Source organism: Heloderma suspectum, chromosome 2 (genome assembly GCF_057233095.1).
Source record: "Heloderma suspectum isolate Gila_16-S chromosome 2, 16-S_ref, whole genome shotgun sequence".
NCBI lineage: Eukaryota > Metazoa > Chordata > Lepidosauria > Squamata > Helodermatidae > Heloderma > Heloderma suspectum.
Genome location: NC_139459.1, coordinates 319349335 through 319370267, shown reverse-complemented (window position 1 = coordinate 319370267; position 20933 = coordinate 319349335). Strand labels below are relative to the sequence as shown.

Here is a 20933-nt window from a genome sequence, read left to right as displayed (position 1 = left end):
GCCCCTCATAAAACATGTATTTTCAGATGTTAAAAAAATAATTAATCCCAGGGATTAAGCACCAGCCTGAATTACACATGTCCTGTGTGACCTTGTGAATTATTTGCTGTGATGAGTTGTAGGGGTTCAAGTCCACAGCAGCTTGAAGGCATCTAAACCTGCCATCTTGTATTGCTGATTAGGCCTGACCCCAACAGGGTGCATCTACTTTCGCTGGCACTGCTTTTCTGGAATTGTCCCCCTGCTCACTGTATGACAGAGGTGTTTATGACAAGTGTATATGATTTTGTGTATTACATTATTGTGTAAACTTCCTTAAGTAGGCGGTATAGTCCTTAAAGGTGGCATGCCATTCTTAGAGGTGGTATATAAATAAGTAAATAAAACCTGGAGGTTAAAAATCCTGTTGAAAAGGAAGAAACCTTGACATCACAGTGAAAGGTTATCAGTTGGGCAGGGGACATACAATTTCACATTTATCTTGGATAGAAAAGAAAAGAAACTTCTCTTTCCAGAAGAAATTGCATAGTCTTTTTCAGAGCTGTGTAGAAGGGTTCAGTTGCAAATGGCACAGCTATCATAAAGCATGTAAGGCAGATTGCATTGACCAGTTCTGCTCTTAGTGTAGTCCAAATTTTTATAAGAATTTACCAAATTCACACTTGCCAAAGCAATGACCAAACTGGAACAGAGTTGCCCACTGAAATTCACTTTCCTGAATGTTCAAAAACATGTGGAAAAAAAATGCACACATCAGGAAAAAGTGCACATAATAACCCATTTGTGAACAACAATATGCATAATAATGAAAATAATGTACAAAAGCACATAATTATAGGGGAAATAGCTTGCAAATGTGATTACATTAGCAAAAAGTGTGCACAGATAAATGTATACATTTGGAAATGCACAAGAAAATGCTTACACATTTTTGTATGAATGTTTAAAAATAGAATGTGTAGATGCAGAATCAGGACAAACCAAACTTAAGATGGGAAAAATGAGAAAGGGAACAGAACTGAAATTGAGAGATTCATCCATCCCTAGTGTGGATTTAATTGTTACAGTGTGGCCTTTAGGAAATTGGGCTTACAGAGCTAACTAGTTTAAGCAACATCTAAGCAGTGTTGTCTTGAGCTGTGTCTTATTGTTGGATTTTTTTAAAAAAATGTTTTTAGTTCAAAGTTGTTTTTAGTTATATGTTGTTTGTATATATTGTCCCTATGTTTATATGTAAATAGTTTTTAAACTTTGTATATTGTATTTTAATATTTTAAGTTTTGTAAACCTCCCAGAGAGCTTTGGCTATGGGGCAATATAGATATGTAATAAAATAAACAAACAAACGAACAAACAAATTAGCACATAGAGAGATGTAGCTGCAACTGACTGAATATCACTGTTGGGACTTAGTCACCCAGAATAGTTCTACTTCTATTCAAATGGTATCCCTTGGAAGTAATATAAAATACTGTCCCATGTTGCCAGTGATCATTACAGTTGTCCTCCAGTGACTGCTAAAATGAAAAATAAATGGGGGGGATCCCTAAAAAATGGGAACAAGTAACTTCTTTTGTGTGTGCAGTGAAAGAAAAGGAAGATTTGCATCCGGATCCTGAAGGCCAATCCATAAAAGATGAAATCTTTGGTGAATATAGGTTAGTGGGATGTACTATTCTTCATAATAATGTGGGATGATCATGAACTATTTCTTGGAATGTCTTTTAATAAGAACACTACAGGCAACAATATTTTTTTTCCATTTCCAAAGCAAACCTCATGAGATTATATGATGATATGAAGTATATCCAGAACACTGAAGTTCATACACAGTTTATTGTGGGTAAATCACTAGCGGAATGGTGCTCAAATTTGATCTGTTTCTTATCTAGAATCTTCTAAATTTGTTAATGGTGGTTTTATGATCAGATAGAGATCAGGCCCTTAAGCCATTTGGGGCAGTTATCTAATAGACACGTCCCACTGCTGTTATCCAGCTTCTTCGGTGCATAACAGGGTACTCTGACTTGCATACAAAGCTACAGTTTTACAGCATTCAGCACACAGCTGTTTTCTGTCAGCTGGATAAACGTTTCATAAATACAGTGGGGATTTCCCATCATGCTTATGGGCAATGCTGCCACAGCAGAAAACAGAAAATCCCCTATGTAATGGGAGTACTCCAGAGTATGTCATTTGAAATTTACCATCCGATCTTTAGTAATGTAATAATCACTCTTTTGTGATGAACCAACGTCAGGTCAATTTATACTTGCAGTTCTGCTATGTATTGAAATGTATGACACAGTAGTGTATAAACCATATGTAACGACTATTTGTCATTGTAAATTTAAAGGGAAGTTTTTTAATAAATCCAAACAATGTCCTACATAAGGTACAAATATTAAGCCCTACATAATTTCATGTATATTTAATTTTAATGCTTTCTGTTGGGACAGATAATTAGAAAGGTAAGCAAGTCATGTAGGTGGTACTTTCAGTCCCTAGGTGAAGTACCAGGTTTACCTTCCTTTCTCAACTATCCTTCCAACATCAGTATCACCTTCGCTTTCCTTGGTTTTTGTTCTAAGATAAATGTACACATGCTTGAAATCAGTCTACCTACTTGTTGTTGTTCAGTTGTTAAGTCGTGTCCGGCTCTTGGTGACCCCATGGACCATAGCACGCCAGGCCTTCCTGTCCTCCGCTCTCTCCCTTCTTACCTTCTGCTCCCCTAATTGAAATCAGCAGAATGCAAGCTTTTACTGAAAGCTTACTAATTAGTATACTGTACTGTAGTTGCATGTTATTGGGCAAATATAACAATTGTCAACTATTTGACATCAAATAGTCATTTGCAGCATCTGTCATTTGCAGCATCTAATTCATACCAGAAAAAAAGTTGTGCCAATATATCCATGTTGAAATTTATATTACACCACCATCTAGTGACAATATGGAGACCAGTTTGGGTGATCTAAAAATCAACACTACATGTTTATAAGTTATAAAATGAATGGTATATAGAGAAGAAAGTGTTGAAAGGAAAAAGCATCATTCAGGAACCACAAGGGCAAATGTATAGTTCCAAGTAATGGTGCCAAGCAAAAGTAGCATGGAGCAAGTGGGAAAATATTAGATCATCTAGATATTACTTTCTTTTTGTCACAAAGTTATTCTTACAAAGCAAATACAAAATTAAAATAGACTACACTACATCCTATTAATGCCTGCCCTGTTTGCATTATGCCTGAATGAGTTTGTAGCTTTAGACACTTAGAGCAAATTATATTCATTAAATTATAATAGGGCAAAATAAGTATTTTTGGCTTGTACAGTCCTTAGAAACAACGCAATAAACTAAACATAGGCAGCTAGTGAAAATCGAGTATTTCACACAGGGTATTTTTCCATCTCTAGTGCAATTTAGTATCAGAGAACTCTAGGATAGGGAGAGCAGGAGAAGCTCTATGGCTGAGACTCTTAGTTTGCTCCCACTTGCAGGAGCTTTCCTGAGTAGACTTCTGCTCACAGAACAGTCTCACCAGTGGAAGGGGGAGGTAACTTTTACTGAGTCCCTCTATCCCCTACAGTCCCCTGTGTTTCTGAAAACCTGCTCTGGCAGGTGGGGAACACTCTTGAAGAATGTGGGGGGAGGAATTGGTGAGAATTGCCTCCCGATCCTTCTGTCAGTGGATCCACTGGAGGATCTCAGTCCTAGCCATGATGAGAAGGAGACTTTCCATTCACAGAAGCCTAGTTAGGATCTAAATGTATGCACTTCGTATTTCTCCTCAGAAAAGTGTGTCTAGTCTGTTATAAATAACAAGTGCATATGGCAGAGGAACATGTTTTTTTTGTATTGCATGGTATAAAAATGGACACTATGTTTTGGAGGCTGTCTTTCTTTAAGACCAGACTGATAGCCTCCATTTTTATTTCAGTTTAAAAATAGTTGCTGATTATGACTTAAAACAATATTTATGCTTATATTTCCAAGCCTTGTCACAAAATATAAAAGTTGGGGACAGCAGAACTGCAAGGAAAAGCTAAAGAATATGGATGAAAATGGTCAGTTTTAAAATCTTCAATGCAAGATAATCTGATACTTTTGAGTTTTCTTTTTGGGGTCAACTACCATTGGCCAAGAGATGCCATGATGTCTAAACGCCAATTAAAAATCATAATTTCCATTTGCCCTGACCACAGACATATTTAATTGATAGCAAAGTGTACTGCCACAATTAGGACTTAACTCTAAGTAAGGTCGCACTCCTATGCATGTTTAGATAGGAAAAAAAGTCCTGCATCTCTCAGCATTCCCCAGCCAGCATGGCTGGCTGGGGAATGCTGGAAATTGTAGGACTTTTTTTTCTGACTAAACATGCATAGGATTGTGCTCTACACCTTCTTTGAATTGGAGTGTCCAGCTTTCCTGAATATAATGTATCATCCACTGCATAGCCACTTGTGAGTTCTTCATACCCCTAAATAGTATTTCCAGTTGTTCTTTCCCTGATGTGTCTATCTGATAAAATGCATGTTTTTGCTTCTTACAAGTTTTTCTCCCTTTTTTTAGTGACAGTGATGAAAAGCCACTCAAAGGAAGCCTGCGGTCTCTTGACATGGACATTAAAGCTGCAGAAAGTGCTGATAGTTTGGTGGATTATGGGGATGGGGAGCACAGAATGTTCAATGAAGATGGTTCATTTATTGGTGCTTACACCGGATGTAAGGAAAAAGCATCAGTTGAAAGCATTGGGAGTTCTACAGCAACCTTTCCTCTCCATGCATAAAATATTAGCATGAATGATTCATTTCAAATCACCATATTTATCTTTACTAGTCATCAAATATCATACAAGTCAGAAGTAGGCTGCAGAAAAATTCAAGACCTTGACATCCAGCCTATATAGAAATAGGCACTTGACTTCAAAAGCTGGGGTTTTTGGAAACTCTTCTTCCTCTCAAGACACAGGCATTTTCATTTCATTAAAATATGACTCCGAACTAAAATTTGGTAAGACGTATGCCACTCAGTCTGACCAAACCCCAGCTACTTCAGTGTTATATATGTATATAGGGACCCGATACCCCCCATGTTTCTTACAGCCCAGTCCTATAGATATGTGTAGCTGCAACAACACTCAAACAGCTTACACTAAAATGGTTACTGTTGTATCTTTAGTTTGGGTCATGGAACATATCTGCCCTCCTGCAATCCCATTATAAATGGTTACTCCCAAATATTGGATATATAGATTATGATGGCCAACAATGCCTTTCGGATGCTATCCAAGCAAATCATTTCCAGTTCTGCCTCTGCTACGCCCTCTCTGCTGTTTAGTTCTGTGCTGCACAGTAACGCTGTGCAAAGCCAATACATCACATCTGCCAATGGTGGTTATTGCTGGTGTATTAGCAGTGATCCGCATGGTACCTGTGGCATCTTGTATCAGGAACAACAGCAGTGCAATGCATTCTACTACATGCGCTACATTCAAAACACTAATCTGGCACACTGCAGTTAATAGGATTGGGCCTTGAATTAGAACCTCCTCTTTCTTGTACATTTCTGTTTCTCTGTATGCACATTTCAAACCCTATTCCTTAATAATGTCATAGCCTCAGTATTATAGGGGTCAGAGTCCAGAGAACGCAACAACAGTTACTTATCACACAACACTATATAGTAAAATAACTAAAGAAATACATTCCATATCATATATTATTTAAAGTTCACAAGGAAACTTCCCAGTTGATTTTAGAATTTTGTGTTGATGGCAGGGGCTTAGAAATGCAGTATATGATCTATCTACCTACAAGATATTTTCAAACTTGCTGAATCTTCTATCTCTTTTTGCCCACTAGCTGGCACTCTTGCTTCATTTGCAATAACTTTCCTCTGAATCCTCTCTGGTGGTGGAAAGCATATGGCTGATACAAAATCACTGAGTTCCAGTTAGTGCAAGCAGAAATAGGCCCTTTCCCCCTCAATAAGGTGAAATGGGTTCTTTTAAAGCAAAATGCTGCCTTTTACAGCAAACTGGGTTTATCGGTACCCTGTCTGTATATTTGTATGCCCGCATACCTTTTGTGAATTCTTGTACATATTATGTTTATATTGATACATTCAGGGCAAGCCAGACTAGATTTCTTTTGCAGCAAAGCATAGCAGTAGCACAGAGCTATGGAGCTGAGTAGTAATTGAATTTCTCTTGTCAAGTCGAATTTATATGAATAAGATTCATTTTCCGAACAAAACATGTTGAGAAACATTTCTAGTGTGTTGAATTTCTCCCTCTCGTTCCTTTTTTTAAAAACTGTCTTCCAAATCCCCAACCATGAATTCTTTAAAAGTAATTTGAGTCTCAACTTACATTCTACTGAATTAAAGCAAATGTCATTACTGAAAAAGTCTTCTATATATGACTTTTCAGACCCAGCAGAGTTATATCTTTGGGCATGTAAAATAACTGTTACCCAGAGCCAAAACTTTTATGGCGAGAGATACACAAAGGTGGTCATGTTAATTACAGTGATACTGTCTGGAGGCTGTTGCATGAAAAATTATCTTGGGGTAACATTCCTCACCATTTTGAGTGAACACACTGTTTGCTACTCAGCCATATTTCGTATTATTTGATAGGCACTTACATATACATACCATTAAATCTGGTGCATGCATTTTTATTCTGAGCATGTATGTTGCTTTGGTTCTCTGTTGAGATGGATACAATGAAACCAAGCACTGATCTTGGGCTAGCCCCATTCATTCTAAGCCCTAGTCGAAATCTTGGTGTCTTCAAAGGGCTTCAGCTTAGTGCAAAAGCATCCCTAGTGATGATGTCACGGTCCCAATTACTTCAGGTTGATTATTAAAGCCTCTTGCTCCAGGGCTTATTAAGAAGATACTTAGGTTCTCTCATATCAATCCACAGACAAAGCATTTCTGGCTTGTTGCTCGGTTGCCAGAGAACCACATGTAATTGTTTATCTGCTGAAAACGTGGCATAGAGTGAAGAAACGTGTTTCAGCCCAACAATAGTATTCTGGAAAGCTGTAAAGTTTGAAGTAGATATGTAGATGCAGCAATTTGTGTTCACTTGTGCATATGTAGTAGATGCAAGATCGGAGCCAAAGTACCACATGCCTTCCATAGAGTGGCTAAAGCTGAATGGATGTAAAACATTCCCTGCGCTCCCTTGCACACTATGTAGTCCACTCTTACAACCAGAAAGTAGCTTGTGGCTCAGTCCACCAGTACTCAATGTGTGAGGGTGACCACTCTAATCAGGGTCAAAAATCTGCTGGGGAGACACCAGCTCTTCTTCCATTCAGGGTTGGCATTAGGAGCTGGGATAGAAGGGGATCTTCTAGGACCACACTCCAGCAAGGGAGAGGGGCAAAGCTAGCCCTGTAGCTTTCCTCCTCTTCCTCCTTTATGTCTCTGCCTCCTCACCTGTCTTCTCCAAGCATATGAAGAGAGACAAGAGCAACAAAAAGGAGAAGCAGCCTTCATTTGCCTTGCCCTCTCTTTTGGGACAGTGGTGGGGGTGGGACCCAGAGGAAGTGGGCAGTTGAATGGGCCATGGTGACAATGGCAAGGAGGAGGGAACCCACTTAGGGAAGGATGCCAGCTAGGGGCATCTTACCCAACAAAGCCTGGAGCCATTACGGCTTTGAGTCCTATTACAGGTTTTGTGCACACCACCAGGCCAGAAGGTTTACTGCCACAACCTGCCAACAGTCCTCCCACAGCAACATTTTTCCAGTGGGGCAAACTCTTTTTTTAAAACAGGGTTCTTGCTTTACTGGGAAATCTGCTTTCCTTGCTGTAAAGTCTACATTTCCCTATTCCCCAGACATAACCACAAAATCTTCCTGTTTCCAAGGCTGAGATAAATACTCTGTAAGATCCAGCCTAGGAAATACAAGTCATCACATGGTGAAACAGTTCCTGGATGAATCAAGTGAAAAGGAAGGTGGGAACAATGAAAACCCTTTGTGCACAGTAAACCTGTTGTCGGGACAGAATTCAAGCCCAGCTGCCTCCCTGGGATGCTAATTTTCTACATGTAGATTTTTTGTTAATTGAGGGGAGAACAAACATGACATTCTCCACCTACAACATCAAGTGCTGCAGCAGTCCAGGTGCATTTTTACCATATGATGAATTGTTTGTCTAACTGAACTATTGTTAGTAGAAGCTTGGACAATGCACAATGGTAGTTTTGTCATCTGGAGAGAGGCTGGTGGAGTATGAGAACTGTGTCTAGTACAGAAGCAACATAATCAATACCTGAAGCAGATTCCTTTTCTTAAGAACCTACATTGAAAAAAAATTCTGCAACTGCACTAGAAATGAAGAGCACTGAGGACATCACACACACAAAATGCACTATGTTCCAGCCTTTAAAAATACTTTATGCCAGTACTTCAATATCCCTCTTGTGATCCAGTTCTCTTACAAGTGCTTTTATCGCTTACATTTCCTTCAGAGGATATGAACCTCAATGTGACATCTCAACACTTACAAAATAAACAACAAAATGCCAAAACAATAGCACAATGTCAGTTTTAAAAATCTGCATCGACTTGCATTAAATATTCATGAAAAGTGTGATTTTTATTTTTTTTAATGGCTGACATTTTCATTATCTTTCCAAGGGACACTTTCTAACACATTTTTAAAAACAACATGAAACTTCTGAAAATTCCTGCACAGGTAATTGGGTGCATCATTCTTTTGAGAAGGATGTTGTGAAAAAGAAATATGAATTGTTCAAATCAAGATATGTACTCTGATTTTAGCAGGGATGTTTTGTTTTTCCTTAATTGTGAATGTAAGATGTTAGCAATATTATCGTTATAAAAGCAGGGTTAATGCTGAGCCTCTCAATGCATTTGGAATTATAAAAATCCAGTAATATTTGCCACTTTATATACTGAGCTGATAAATTGACATTGAACACCAAGATTTTCCAAAAGGTTTTGTTAAAGGGATGCATGCAAGCTACTTTTATTCACATGATTCACAAACACACACACACACACACACACACACACTGACCTGATTCAGACAACATGAAAACCCATTGTGATTTAATTTACCTTCGAGGAGCTGCGGTGTGTACCGGCCACCATTATGAATATACAACCCCTGATCAGTGGTAGTCGGGGGGTTCTCATGTCATGGGAACCTGGCTGGCAGGAGCTCTTTGAGGGTTAAACAACCCTGGCATAACCCTACAACAGCCGGTGGGTTATGCAAAGGTTGTTTAATCCTCAAATAACCCCCACCGGCCAGGTTCACGCAACATGACAACCTTTGAGCAGGGGTTGCATATTCATAATTTCTGGCATTTGCCACAGCTCTTCAATGGTAAATTAACTCATGATGGGGTGTCATGTCGTGTGAACCGGCCCACTGTCTCCAGTCATGGATCTGTGTGAAGAACTGTCAAGGTAAACCAAATTCTACAGCCAGAAGCAGCAGTCAATGATTCCAATGATCATGAAAGCTGGAAAAATAGCTAGAATCACATACATTAATACTGGCTAATGCTGTCTGTATACATCTGCAGCTCAGTGCACAGTGCACACTAATGTCAGATCCTGCACTTAAAGGTAATCATGCAAGACTGAATGAAGTAGCTTGCTTGTATGTGTAAAATGGCACAAAGCATCTCACCAGCAAGTCCTAAGAGAACTTAGGACAGGGTGAGAGGGCAGGTCTAGTAACTGGTTAAAAGTTATGGAGAAAAGGCAGGAGTACACAGAGAGGATCCTCAATGCAGTAGAGTACATTGCCAATGCTAGTGGCTCATTCAGTGGTTCACTAGTGGGCTATCAGCTTCCTCTACTGAGTGGAGCTGCCTCCATTGAAGAGGAGAATAGCATGGCAAGGCATCAGCAGACGCTATTACATCAGCACCACGCAACAGCACGATGACATGGCCCACACACTGGACGCCGTTACCCACTAATATATAGCTATATGGATATATGGTGGTGCTGAAGTAGCAATCCCTCTGGCTCTACCACCTCTTTGTGACATCTTCATTTAATTTTATTAGTCCCCCACGACCCCCTCCCAATCACAGGTATTTGGCATCATAAGCTGGTAGGTTGCCAGCAAACTGCTGCACACACTGTTCAGCAGCTATTTGTGTCAGAAATGATTTGTGAATTTTGCCATGATATGGAATCATGAGTGAAGTTGCCAGATTTGCAGAGAGCACCAGGTTATTTAGGATCTGATCAGCAGGGAAATGGTGGATGACTTTGCACAAGCAGCCTGGTGCTGCATCACATTTCTCCATATCTACAATTCTCTGCAAATACCTGCTGCTTGACGCTATTTTTTTCACATCACGTTTTTTGATATAGGCAATTTTCCACTGCCAGTTTCAAAGGGGGATGATGTTTGATTGACTCTTACATAGTGAGAGCTGCTATTTAAACCACAGTTTGTCTTGATGTGTTACCACCGTCACTCACCCTATGACATTCAAACAATATATCTGCCATGCAAAATTAACATTGTAAAAATAATCTTACGGGGATTTTACCATGTCACAGCTAGCATGAGAATTGTCATAAGAAGACAGAGTGACACCTGGCTGATCTTAAAGGGTTTGGAGTGAGGCCCAGTACAATATATATAAGCCATCATAAGTCACTGTCCCTTGCTGGAAAAGGACATATAAATGTAAGTCTCTTATGTTTCATTATATTTATAAAGATTGTACTGAAAATATTTCAATAAGAATCCCAATAATGTCAGTGAGATTATATAGCAGATAATATTCACATGCTACCTTTACCAGTTTTTCACTGTACTAGTATTTTACCAGTTCTCCAAACACAGGGTACCAGGTCATGTGGAGGTCTCTGTGCAGGCAGCTGTAGGTGCACAATCCCCCTTTCTGTAGATGCTCATGCTGTACATGCAGATATCAGTAGGAGGGGCAACTTGACACATGATGCTTGGGTGGAACTATTCAGCATGGCCTCACTCCCTCCTTGCATGTCTGTATAACTGGTAAAGATAATGCCTGCACAGAGACAATACTTCGACTCCGAGGGTTTTGAAGTCAACACTTCTTTTGGAGCTCTTTTGCATGGAATGTCCCATTGTCATGGAAAATGGTTAAAACTGCTGGAGAAGTCATTCTTGTCATACTTGTACATTTTCCATTCATTTCTCAGAAAAGCAACGCCTTTAAAAATCAGAGTATATAATGTTGATTTGCTTCAGAATACAAGTCTTTAAACTCTAAAGCCTCTAAACTCTAAAGCCTCAATCCTATGCACTCTTTCCTGGGAGTAAGCCCTATTAAACATTAGTGGGACTTACATCGAGAAAGCATACATAGGAAACAGTTAAATGGCACTGTTTCTCTTCCATTCAGAGTCTTAAACATTAACGGCTTGTTTACATGTCAGTACCATCCCTATTATGTCAAATCTCCAAATTTGTAATCTGCTGTAATGTTACAGCTTTTGCACAGGATTGGTCAGAGCCAAAGTATAGAGTTTTGTTTTGTTTCTTAAAGGTTACTACATGAAAAAAGATGGGGACATGAGTACTAGGTTCATACTGTTACTTTTCAAAATCAATGTTAGTGAAAATTTATTAAGGCTTAGAAAAATGTGTTTGTATTGTAGTTGCTGTTTGTATCATGCCTATGTATATGTATGGTTTAAAAAAATATTTTCATTCTACATGAATTTCAACTTTGCTAATAAAAGTTTGACTTGATGTAATCTTCAAAAGCCTAAATTGAGACCAGAGAATATTTTGGTACCCCCATTAACATACAAACTATCAGGTGTATCCATCACTCTGCTTGCTAGATCGCAGCACTTCCAGAGTGGAGTTATATAGAGGCTGCCAACTCTGTCAGTGGAAGTCTGTGGCCAGGAACTACTATGAGTGTTTTCATGGAATTACATCTGACAAGTCATACCATTGTTCTCTCACCAATTGAACCCCATGCCTAAAATTTTCTTTTAAAACCTGGGTTTCTGTCCCCCCCACACACAGAGACAATGTGCCTATTCTGATCTTGTGCCCATTAAGGGACAAAATACATTAAGTGCATATTCACATTTGTATGGGTATATGTGATGGGACTTGTAGGAAGATTTGCACTTTGGGGATTTTTTTTTAATTGCACTGTGACATGGTGGAAAGGGTTAAATGTCCTCTCCAACTGTGCAGCAGTCCTGAGTTAGATTAAGGTTACCTGCAGCTGCTATTTTAAAATACACACAAATGCAAATATGCATTTAATGTAATGTGTAGTTTGGCTGTAACATTCCCTGCAATTCTGAGCATAGTAGGTATTATCAAAACGAAAAAAGAGTTTCCAATTACTCCAAACATATGAGACTGGAAACTGTTGCCTGTCTTTGTACTAAATGCCTTAGATGTTACAGCTGCTGAGACTAGAGAGTTCGATGTCTTAGGTCATGTAATTATACAATCTGGTGAAATCTGGAAAGGGAGTAGCTTGCAGCCACAAATGTGCAGGCCATGATTATACAAGGCTAGCTAAGAAAATGGATTGATCAAATAGGAGAGTATATCGTGCCAATATAATTATTAGCAGAATTTTATGAAAGGTTTCTATCTCTCCCACTTTGAACAACAAACACCTGGTTTTAGGGCTGATTTCTTCGCCTCCCATTTTGACATCCATTTCTCTGTGATTACATGGCACGATCACAGAATATGACCTTAGTAATGGTTCACAAATGCACCTTGGAAAGTGTTGTTCTGTGATTGCAAGATACACACAAATGCAACATTAACTGAAGTTTGTGCATCGTAGCAAGTGTCCCTCACAAACCTCTTCCCTTTTCCTAACCTTGGAGTAAGTGATATAGGGTTGGAGCCAGCATCAGTGTTGCACAAGCAGAAGGATACCGCTTGTGGAATGGGACTTCTGCCTCCTGTCCTCCGCCCTGTCCTCTCTCTCTCTCTCTCTCTCTCTCTCTCTGTCTCTGTCTCTCTGTCACACACAAACACACACACACACACCACCACCACCACCACCACCTTCCAAATCTTCTCCAGACCCTTTGAATGAAATTTGGAGGGTACAGAAGTCTACAGTTTGGTTGGTGGATCCTTTGGATGAAATGTGGAGGGTACCAAATCCCTAAGCAGCATCCTTCCACTTGCACAATGCCAATGCTAGATCCAAACCCTTCTCTGCAGCGTTGGAGCACCGCTAAGTGCAGCATGGCATGGTCACCTTCCTCCTGAGATGGAGACTGGGGACAATGGCGCCATTGGGAAAAACTTCAGGGCAGAAGCCTAGAGCTCCACTCAGTGGAAAAGTCCCCAAAAGTGCACTTAGGTACCTCACTTACATTAAAAAGTATACATGTAATAATAAGTTTAAAAAGGTAAGCAAACTCGTTAACATTTAAAGTAGAGGGGTATGAAACCATTTTGCCCAGAGTCTAAAATTAACTATCTGCGCTAGTGGTTGAGAATGGGGTTGGGGAGCACTCCTGATGTTGTACTGCACTTCTGAGGAGCGCTGAGCATCTCCAAGGCTCACCATCACAACGGAGCCAATTGCACTGCTTGTCTGAATCAGAGAAGGACCAGTTGTGCCCACTAATTTTGACTGGCTATGAGACCCAGCACAAATTTGGGTTGGTGTAAATGGCACCTTAAAAAAAAGAAGAAGCCAGATACAATGGCATGTGTTAGGAACACTTGAGAACAATATTTTAGGACTGAAAATCTTGCACTACTATATTATTATTAACCCCATAATATCCAGAACAGAAGAGAATGGCCCAGAACAGCAATTTCCAAGCAAGCCATGCCAACCAAATGCACCAGTCACAGATAACTACATGGACTTGATATAAGCAACAAAGCATCCACAGAAAACATATTTCAGTAGCCGTTCCAAGAAATAGTCTTTATTCCACAAAATGGCCTGGAACAGCAACTTCCAAGTGAGCCAAATAAAAAAACACATCAGTCAGACATGACTAGATGGGATTGATATAATAAGGTACAAAACATCCACAGAAACCACATTGTCAGTAGCTGTTCTGGGCAAAAGTCCATATTCGGGGGGGGGGGAGAGGCCTGGAATGGCAACTTCCAAGTGAGCCACATCAACCAAATTCACCAGTCACACATGAGTACCTGGGAGTGATACAATAATCTACAAAGCATCCACAGCAACCATGTTCAGATACCTGTCTGGGCAATAATCTGTATACCAGAGAATGGCTCGAAGTGGCAACTTCAAAGTGAGCCAAGCCAACTAAACTCACCAGCCACACAAAACTAGTTGGGAGAGATGCAATAAGCCACAAAACATTCACATAAACGTTTTGGTATGTGTTCCAGGTGTTAGTCCATATTCTGGAAAATGGCAGAACAGCAACTTCCAATGAGCCAAATCAACCAAATTCACCAGTCGCACATAACTACATGGGGGTGGGATGCAATAAGCCACAAATCTTCCACAGAAACCATGTTTTGGTACCCATTCTGATCAATATTCCATATTCCAGAAAAATGGCCTGGGGTGGCAACTTCCAAATGAGCCAAACCAACAAAATTATCCAGCCACACATAACTAGTTGGGAGTAATCCAATAAGCCAAAAAACCTCCACAGAAACCACATTTTTGTACCCATTCCAGGCAATGCATATTCTGGAAAATGACTCAGAACGCCAACTTCGAAGTGAGCTAAATCAACCAAATTTAGAAGTCACACATATCTGGATGGGGCAGGATGCAATAAGCCATGGTACTTCTACAGAATCCACATTCCAGTCCTGGGTAATATTTGTTCTGGGAGGGCAATTTGGAATGCCAACCTCTGAATGAGCCAAATCAACCAAATTCACCACTCATAGGGAAATAGATGGGACTTACGCAGCAACCTGATAAACATCCACCAAAAACATGTGGCAGAACCCATTCTGGAAAATAATCTGCATTTAAGAAAATAGCATGGAACACAAACTTCCCAGTCAACCAAACTCACTAGTCGCAGCTGACTAGATGGGATTGATTGATGCAGCAACCCACAATATTTCCACAGGAGTAATGTTCAGGATTCTGGGAGAATGAACCAGAACATCTATGTCTGAGATAACAAAACTGACCAAATTCAGCGGTCATAATATGGGATTGATGCTATAAACCATAAAGCTTTTAGAGAAGCCCCATTTTGGTTTGTCTTGGGGCAATAATCTGTATTCTAGAAAAAGCAACCAACTTCCAAGCTAGCCAAACCAACCTACTTCACCAGTCACACCTGACTAGATGGGATGACGTAATAAATCACAAAACATCCACAGAAGTCTTATTGACCAATTTAAAACTTATAAATCACCAGACCCAGACGGTATCCATCCTAGAGTTCTTCAAGAATTCAATTGTGAAATTGCTGACCTTCTAACAAAAATATGTACCATGTCCCATAGATCAGCCTCTGTACCAGAAGACTGGAGAATGGCTAATGTAATGTCAACTTTTAGAAAGGGATCCTGGAGGATCTTGGAAATTGCAGGCTGGATAGCTTAACATCTACTCCAGGTAAATTAGGGTATTTTAGAAAATGTTTTTACTGTAGAATTTTATTGTTTTAAACTGTTTTATTGTATGCTGTACATCGCCCAGAGTGGCTGGGTGACCAGCCAGATGGGCGATTAATAAATTTAATAATATAAATAAATAAATAAATAAAATTGGTTGAACACATAATTAAAGATAAAATTAGTAAGCGTATAGGAGGACAAGCCCTACTGAAAAAGAATCAATGTGTTTTCTGCAAACCTAAGTCCTGTCTCACTAACCCTTTCATAGTTCTTTGAGGGTGTCAACAAACATGTGAAAACAATGAAGAGCCTTGTGGCACCTTAAAGCCTAACAAATTTATTATGTTTATCACTCAACAATTTTTGAGAAAGGCAACTGTTAAAGTGGTTATCATTATCTGTACTTTTTTTGCATTTCAGTTCCCTCTGACAACACTGCTTACAGCCCCCCCGCCCGCTGCCCCCTTCATGTTATATAAATCAGCCAATTTGAGATTGACAATTCACGTATATTATGTAGACAGGATCCACAAAATCTTATGCCAGAATAAAGATATGTGTTAGACCTTAAGGTGCCACAAGGTTGTTTGTTGTTTTTGCTGTTACAGACTAACAGGCTACCCTTCTGGAAATAAACATCTGGACAGGGATGGGTATTGGAACAAGGCTTTTGTGGATGTTTTGGGGCGTATTGCATCATTCCCATACAGTTATGTGTGACTGGTGAGTTTTGTTGGTTGTTTGGCTCACTTGGAAGTTGCCGTTCTGGTCTTTTTCTGGTATATAGTATACCAGAACAGGGTCCAAAGCGTGGTTGCCATTCTGGACGTTTTTGTGGCACATGAATGATGGCCTGGAACAACTACTGAAACATGGTTTCTCGTTTCTGTGAATGTTTTGTAGCTTATGATATCAATCCCATCTAGTCATGTGTGACTGCTGAGCTTGGTTAATTTGGTTCTCTTTGAAGTTGCTGTTCCAGGCCATTTTTCTGGAATATGGACTATTGCCTGGAACGGGTATTACAACAAGGTTTCTGTAGAAGCTGTGTGACTCATTGCATCTCTGCCATGTGTGTGACTGGTGAGTTTGGTTGATTTGGTTCACTTGGAAGATGCCATTCCATTTTGTTCCAGATGGGTTCTGGGTATTATGGGGTTAATAGTAATATAATATTGCAAAGGCTTCAGTCCTAAAATATTGTTCTCAAGTGTCCCTAACATATGCCATTGTTTTTGGCATGGTTTTTAAAAAGGTGGGGGGAGGAGCGGTTCCGGCCCATTCCCTTCAGTTCAGGCTTTTACACTGTCCTGTCATTTTGTAGACCACACAAAGCTTGCTTTGAGGCAGCAGGTCTTCTGAGGATAAGAAGTTTGCAATCATTATTTGGGAACTCTCTCTTTCCTAATCCCCGGCGTTAAGAAACCTATTGGGGGTTCGACTGGGGGAAAGCAGAAGGAAGAGAACAGCATATGGGAGACAAGGACTATCGGATCTGAATGACAGGAGAGGCCGTGGACAGTATAGCATTGTTTGAAAACCAACACATTAGAGTACAGCCGTCACATATATCCAACATTCATAGTGAAATGTCAGGTAAGAGCCAAACCAATAAGAGCCCTCCAGCCTTTGGGGAGAACATTCAGCTGGTTTAAATCACAATTGCTTCTTTAGAAAACTTACCTTTCCCTTAAAATTGAGGACTTGAGACAAGCAGGTGGGGTAAGGAGAAAGCTTCAGATATAGGATGCTGGGTCAAGGGTTTATCCTGAACACAGGAAATATTACACTGCTTGGTACTCTTTATAAAAATGGGCTCACAAGCATTCACATACACTAATAAGATCATTGGATCAACTGGCGCTTTTGGTTTGTTTAATACTAGAAGCAGCCTTTCAGGTTACACTAAACTCGTCTTCAGGACCAGATTATGTGAACAAACATCACCTTGCCAGAGAATCTACCTGATGGTTACCTAGTTGCAGAGGTTTACTGGCTGCTGCTGTTGGCATGGAGACTGCCTAGGTTGAATGCAAACACAACGTTCTGACATCATGTATGATGTCACAAGCATGATAAGCTCCAAGTCTTGGCAAGTTAACAGTCTGACTGAGGTGCCACGCTGTCAAGATGGATCTTCGTGACAGGTGATATAAAGCTTTATTTGGGCCTACACTGACTTTTACCATACGGGGGAAAGTTCGGGAATGATTTACAGAGGTGGTTCACATGGCCCCTATCTGCATAACTTGTAAAGCAGAGGTGTAGAACCAAAATTGGGTGGGGGAAGCCCCGTTCCCCAGGGAGGCAGGGTGGGTGAAGCCAGGGCAGAGTTGGCAGAGTCCCCATTGATCCTCTGTTGGAGTACCGAGGGGGCTTGACTGCTTCGGCTTTGCAGTGCATGAGGCTTCCCTGAATAGGAAAGCCCATGAGCAGTGCTGTGGAATGCCCACTTTTGGGGATTCCTCTACCTACTTCCTCCCCAACCCCATTAGGGGAAGGGCTTATAGGGGGTGGGGCTTATAGTGCTGAGGCAGGGTCCGCAGGGGTGGCACAAGCCTCCGCAGGCCAGATTAGTCCTGTGGGTGGAGGTTCTGCACCCCTGTTGTACAGGAAACTGCAGCCATTCATACATTTGGGTACCCTTCACATGAAATATTCTACCTGTGTTATTTTGTAATTTGATAGTTGGAACTGTGTACAAAATAAACATAAAAAGCAGCCTGTAGAAATTGCAAGATGACAAAGATTGTCATGATGTTATGTAGTGCTCATGCTATTTAGAGCTGTATTAATTACAATTACAACTTTGATTTAAATTTTTAATTCTTATTTAACATTATAGTTAGGCTGCCTTTAAAGGTAGAACCCACTCAAGACAGCATACAAGATAAAAACCATACAAAACAAAGACACTTTTGTTTAAAATAAATAAATAAATACTATGCAATACAATCCATTAAAAACAATGGTTACCAATAAAATGAGCAGTCCAAGAACTATGAAAAGGCCAGTGAAAACAGGTGGGTCTTTAGAGCTTTCCTAAAGACCTGCAAAGAAGGGGCCCGATGAACCCTTAATAGAAGTTGATTCCAGTGGGGCCACCACTGAGAAAGCCCTCTCCCTTGTACTCACCAGCCTAACATGTAATCCTTTAGGACATGCATTGGTGCAATGTGCTCGTGTCACAACACTGCTTGCAGGTGTGTTGCTGCATGTTGAACTTGCTGAAGCTTCTGAACACTCTTCAAGAGCATTCATATACAAAGGGCATTGCAGCCATCCAGTTCTGAGGTTATGAAAGCATGAGTAATGGTATTACAAGTATCCCTGTAAGTTAGGAGACATTAGCAAGTATTGGGAGGTGGTCATTCCTCAGAAGGAAATACTAAAACATATTCCAGGCATCATCAGCTCATATGACCCTGTTGCACAAGAAGTATTCAGTCTCTGAGGTAACCTTTGGTGAGGTGATCTTCTATCACTTGTTCTAGGACTAACTTCTCTCTCTCTCTCTCTCTCTCTCTCTCATCTCACAGATTTGTTTCTGCCATCTGAAGAATCTAGGGCAGATAACATCAGCCTCTTGGCCTACTCTTCGAACAGTCTGTGTGCCTTGAGCATTGGAAAACCACTGCGTGTTTTAAGGATGGTTTGCAGCTTTCTGCAGGATTTTTGTGGGGTACAATTGTTTTCAAACTTCTCATCGTATATAAACTTTCCTGTACTGGGCCACACTGAGTTTTTGAAAGACTCTTTACCTTGTATAACTCTTAGATGAATATTATTATGACAGCAAAACATTTGGTGAAGGAGAAAGAATATATTAAGGTTACAATAGTTTGGGGAGGGGGAGGATGGTGGAGAAATGGAAGTTTTTGACTGGCAAAAAAGACAGCGAGTTACATCAGCAAGGTAATCCTTTTAGTCTTTAGGAAGCCTGTCTTAAAATTATTTACATAAATTTGAGAAGTTACCCTGGTTTGAGAAAGTACCTTGGTTTGAGAGGGTACCTCTGAATTCTGTAGTACAGAGTTCATTGGAACACTATTATTTTAATTTCAGCTCCCACTTCTTTTTTCAAGGGTTAAATATTTTGCTTTCACCCTTAGATTTTTTATTTAGGTTATTTTAGCAAGCAACATTCTTGGAAATGATATTCTTTCCCACAAGGATACTCACATGAAGCAATTATTTCATTTGCATCCTAATTCATTCCTGATCTTATCCACCTATGCCCAAAATGAATGTCATCACTGAGATCCTGCAAGCTTTCATGTCAGCCGGCAACATTCAAGGCAATGTCCTACTCAAACAAGCCATGGATGACCTGAAGACGACACCAAGATCACATGGTTAGACATTAATCTGCAGCTAGACCAGTTTGAGAGATTGTGAGTGTGCACTCCTCCTTAATACAGAAATACACTGATGTCTAACAAGTCAAAATTGATTGGGGAAGAATGTCCAAAATATGCAGTGAGCTATGCATTCAGATAAACCAGAGTTCTGTTTATACAAAATTTCATTGACTGGTGTGCCTGTGATGAATTTATGTCAAGCCACACCATCTTGCCTGCAAGCCTTCTGCACAGTCCCAGGTGGGTGGACATGGGTGTTTGGAAATACTCACAAATGAAGAAACAATATGCCAAGTGGCACTCTGAATTTGCTTTTGTTTTTATCTTATGTTCACAAGACCTAAGGTATGAACACTGGGATTGAATGCTGATTCTTGGGCTGAACTCTGACTTGGAATAAGCCCTACACCAAACATTATGAAATGACCAGGGTGCTCTGAAAATTTCTCCTTATACCTTAGACCAAGCCTACGTAGTCTGTGACTTATCTGTGGATGCATTTAGAGGCCATCCAGAGCCACTTCCCAGCACAAACAGCTCTCAAGCTATACAAATTCAGTGTACCAGAGGTTTACATTTGGGCCTGTCTTCTTCATGAAAAGGTTCAGAAACACTACAGTAACTGCCTTAAAACACATGTAGAATTTGGGCACAAACTGGCAGATTTCTCTGATAAATGGACCTTAGGTAAAAATGCCAAAAAAAACCAACAAAAAAAAAAAACCCAGAGGAATTGTAAGAGCTAATGATTTTGGACCAGTTCTTATTTCAGTTGCCTTCTGAGTTAAAATTGTTAGTCAGAGACCGTGGCCCTAAAAGTATCAAGGAACCTTCTGAAAAGGCGGACACTTTTGCTATGAACAGAGGCATCACTACCCTGGCCAGGTCTGGTAGAGACTTTAACAATAAAAGTCTTGTGAAACCTGGAGGGTTCAAAAGGGAGGTGGTAAAAATAAAATCCAGCAATCTCCCACTAG

The 20933-nt window shown here is 40.1% G+C and overlaps 1 protein-coding gene across 8 annotated transcripts in view; it reads left to right on the top strand.

Moving 5' to 3' along the window:
- CHL1 (cell adhesion molecule L1 like) overlaps positions 1-11784 on the top strand; it is a 364319-nt gene extending 352535 nt beyond the window's left edge. For 5 of the 8 annotated variants that reach the window (XM_084840326.1, XM_084840330.1, XM_084840327.1 and 2 more), the window contains 2 exons: positions 1586-1658; positions 4580-8557. In XM_084840326.1, coding sequence (XP_084696452.1) covers positions 1586-1658; positions 4580-4796 — 290 coding nt within the window. In that variant the 3' untranslated portion in view covers positions 4797-8557. Of the gene's footprint in view, positions 1-1585; positions 1659-4579 lie in introns of all 8 variants that reach the window. The other 3 variants (XM_084840333.1, XM_084840331.1, XM_084840332.1) reach the window with 1 other exon arrangement.
- Positions 11785-20933: the final 9149 nt, after the last annotated feature.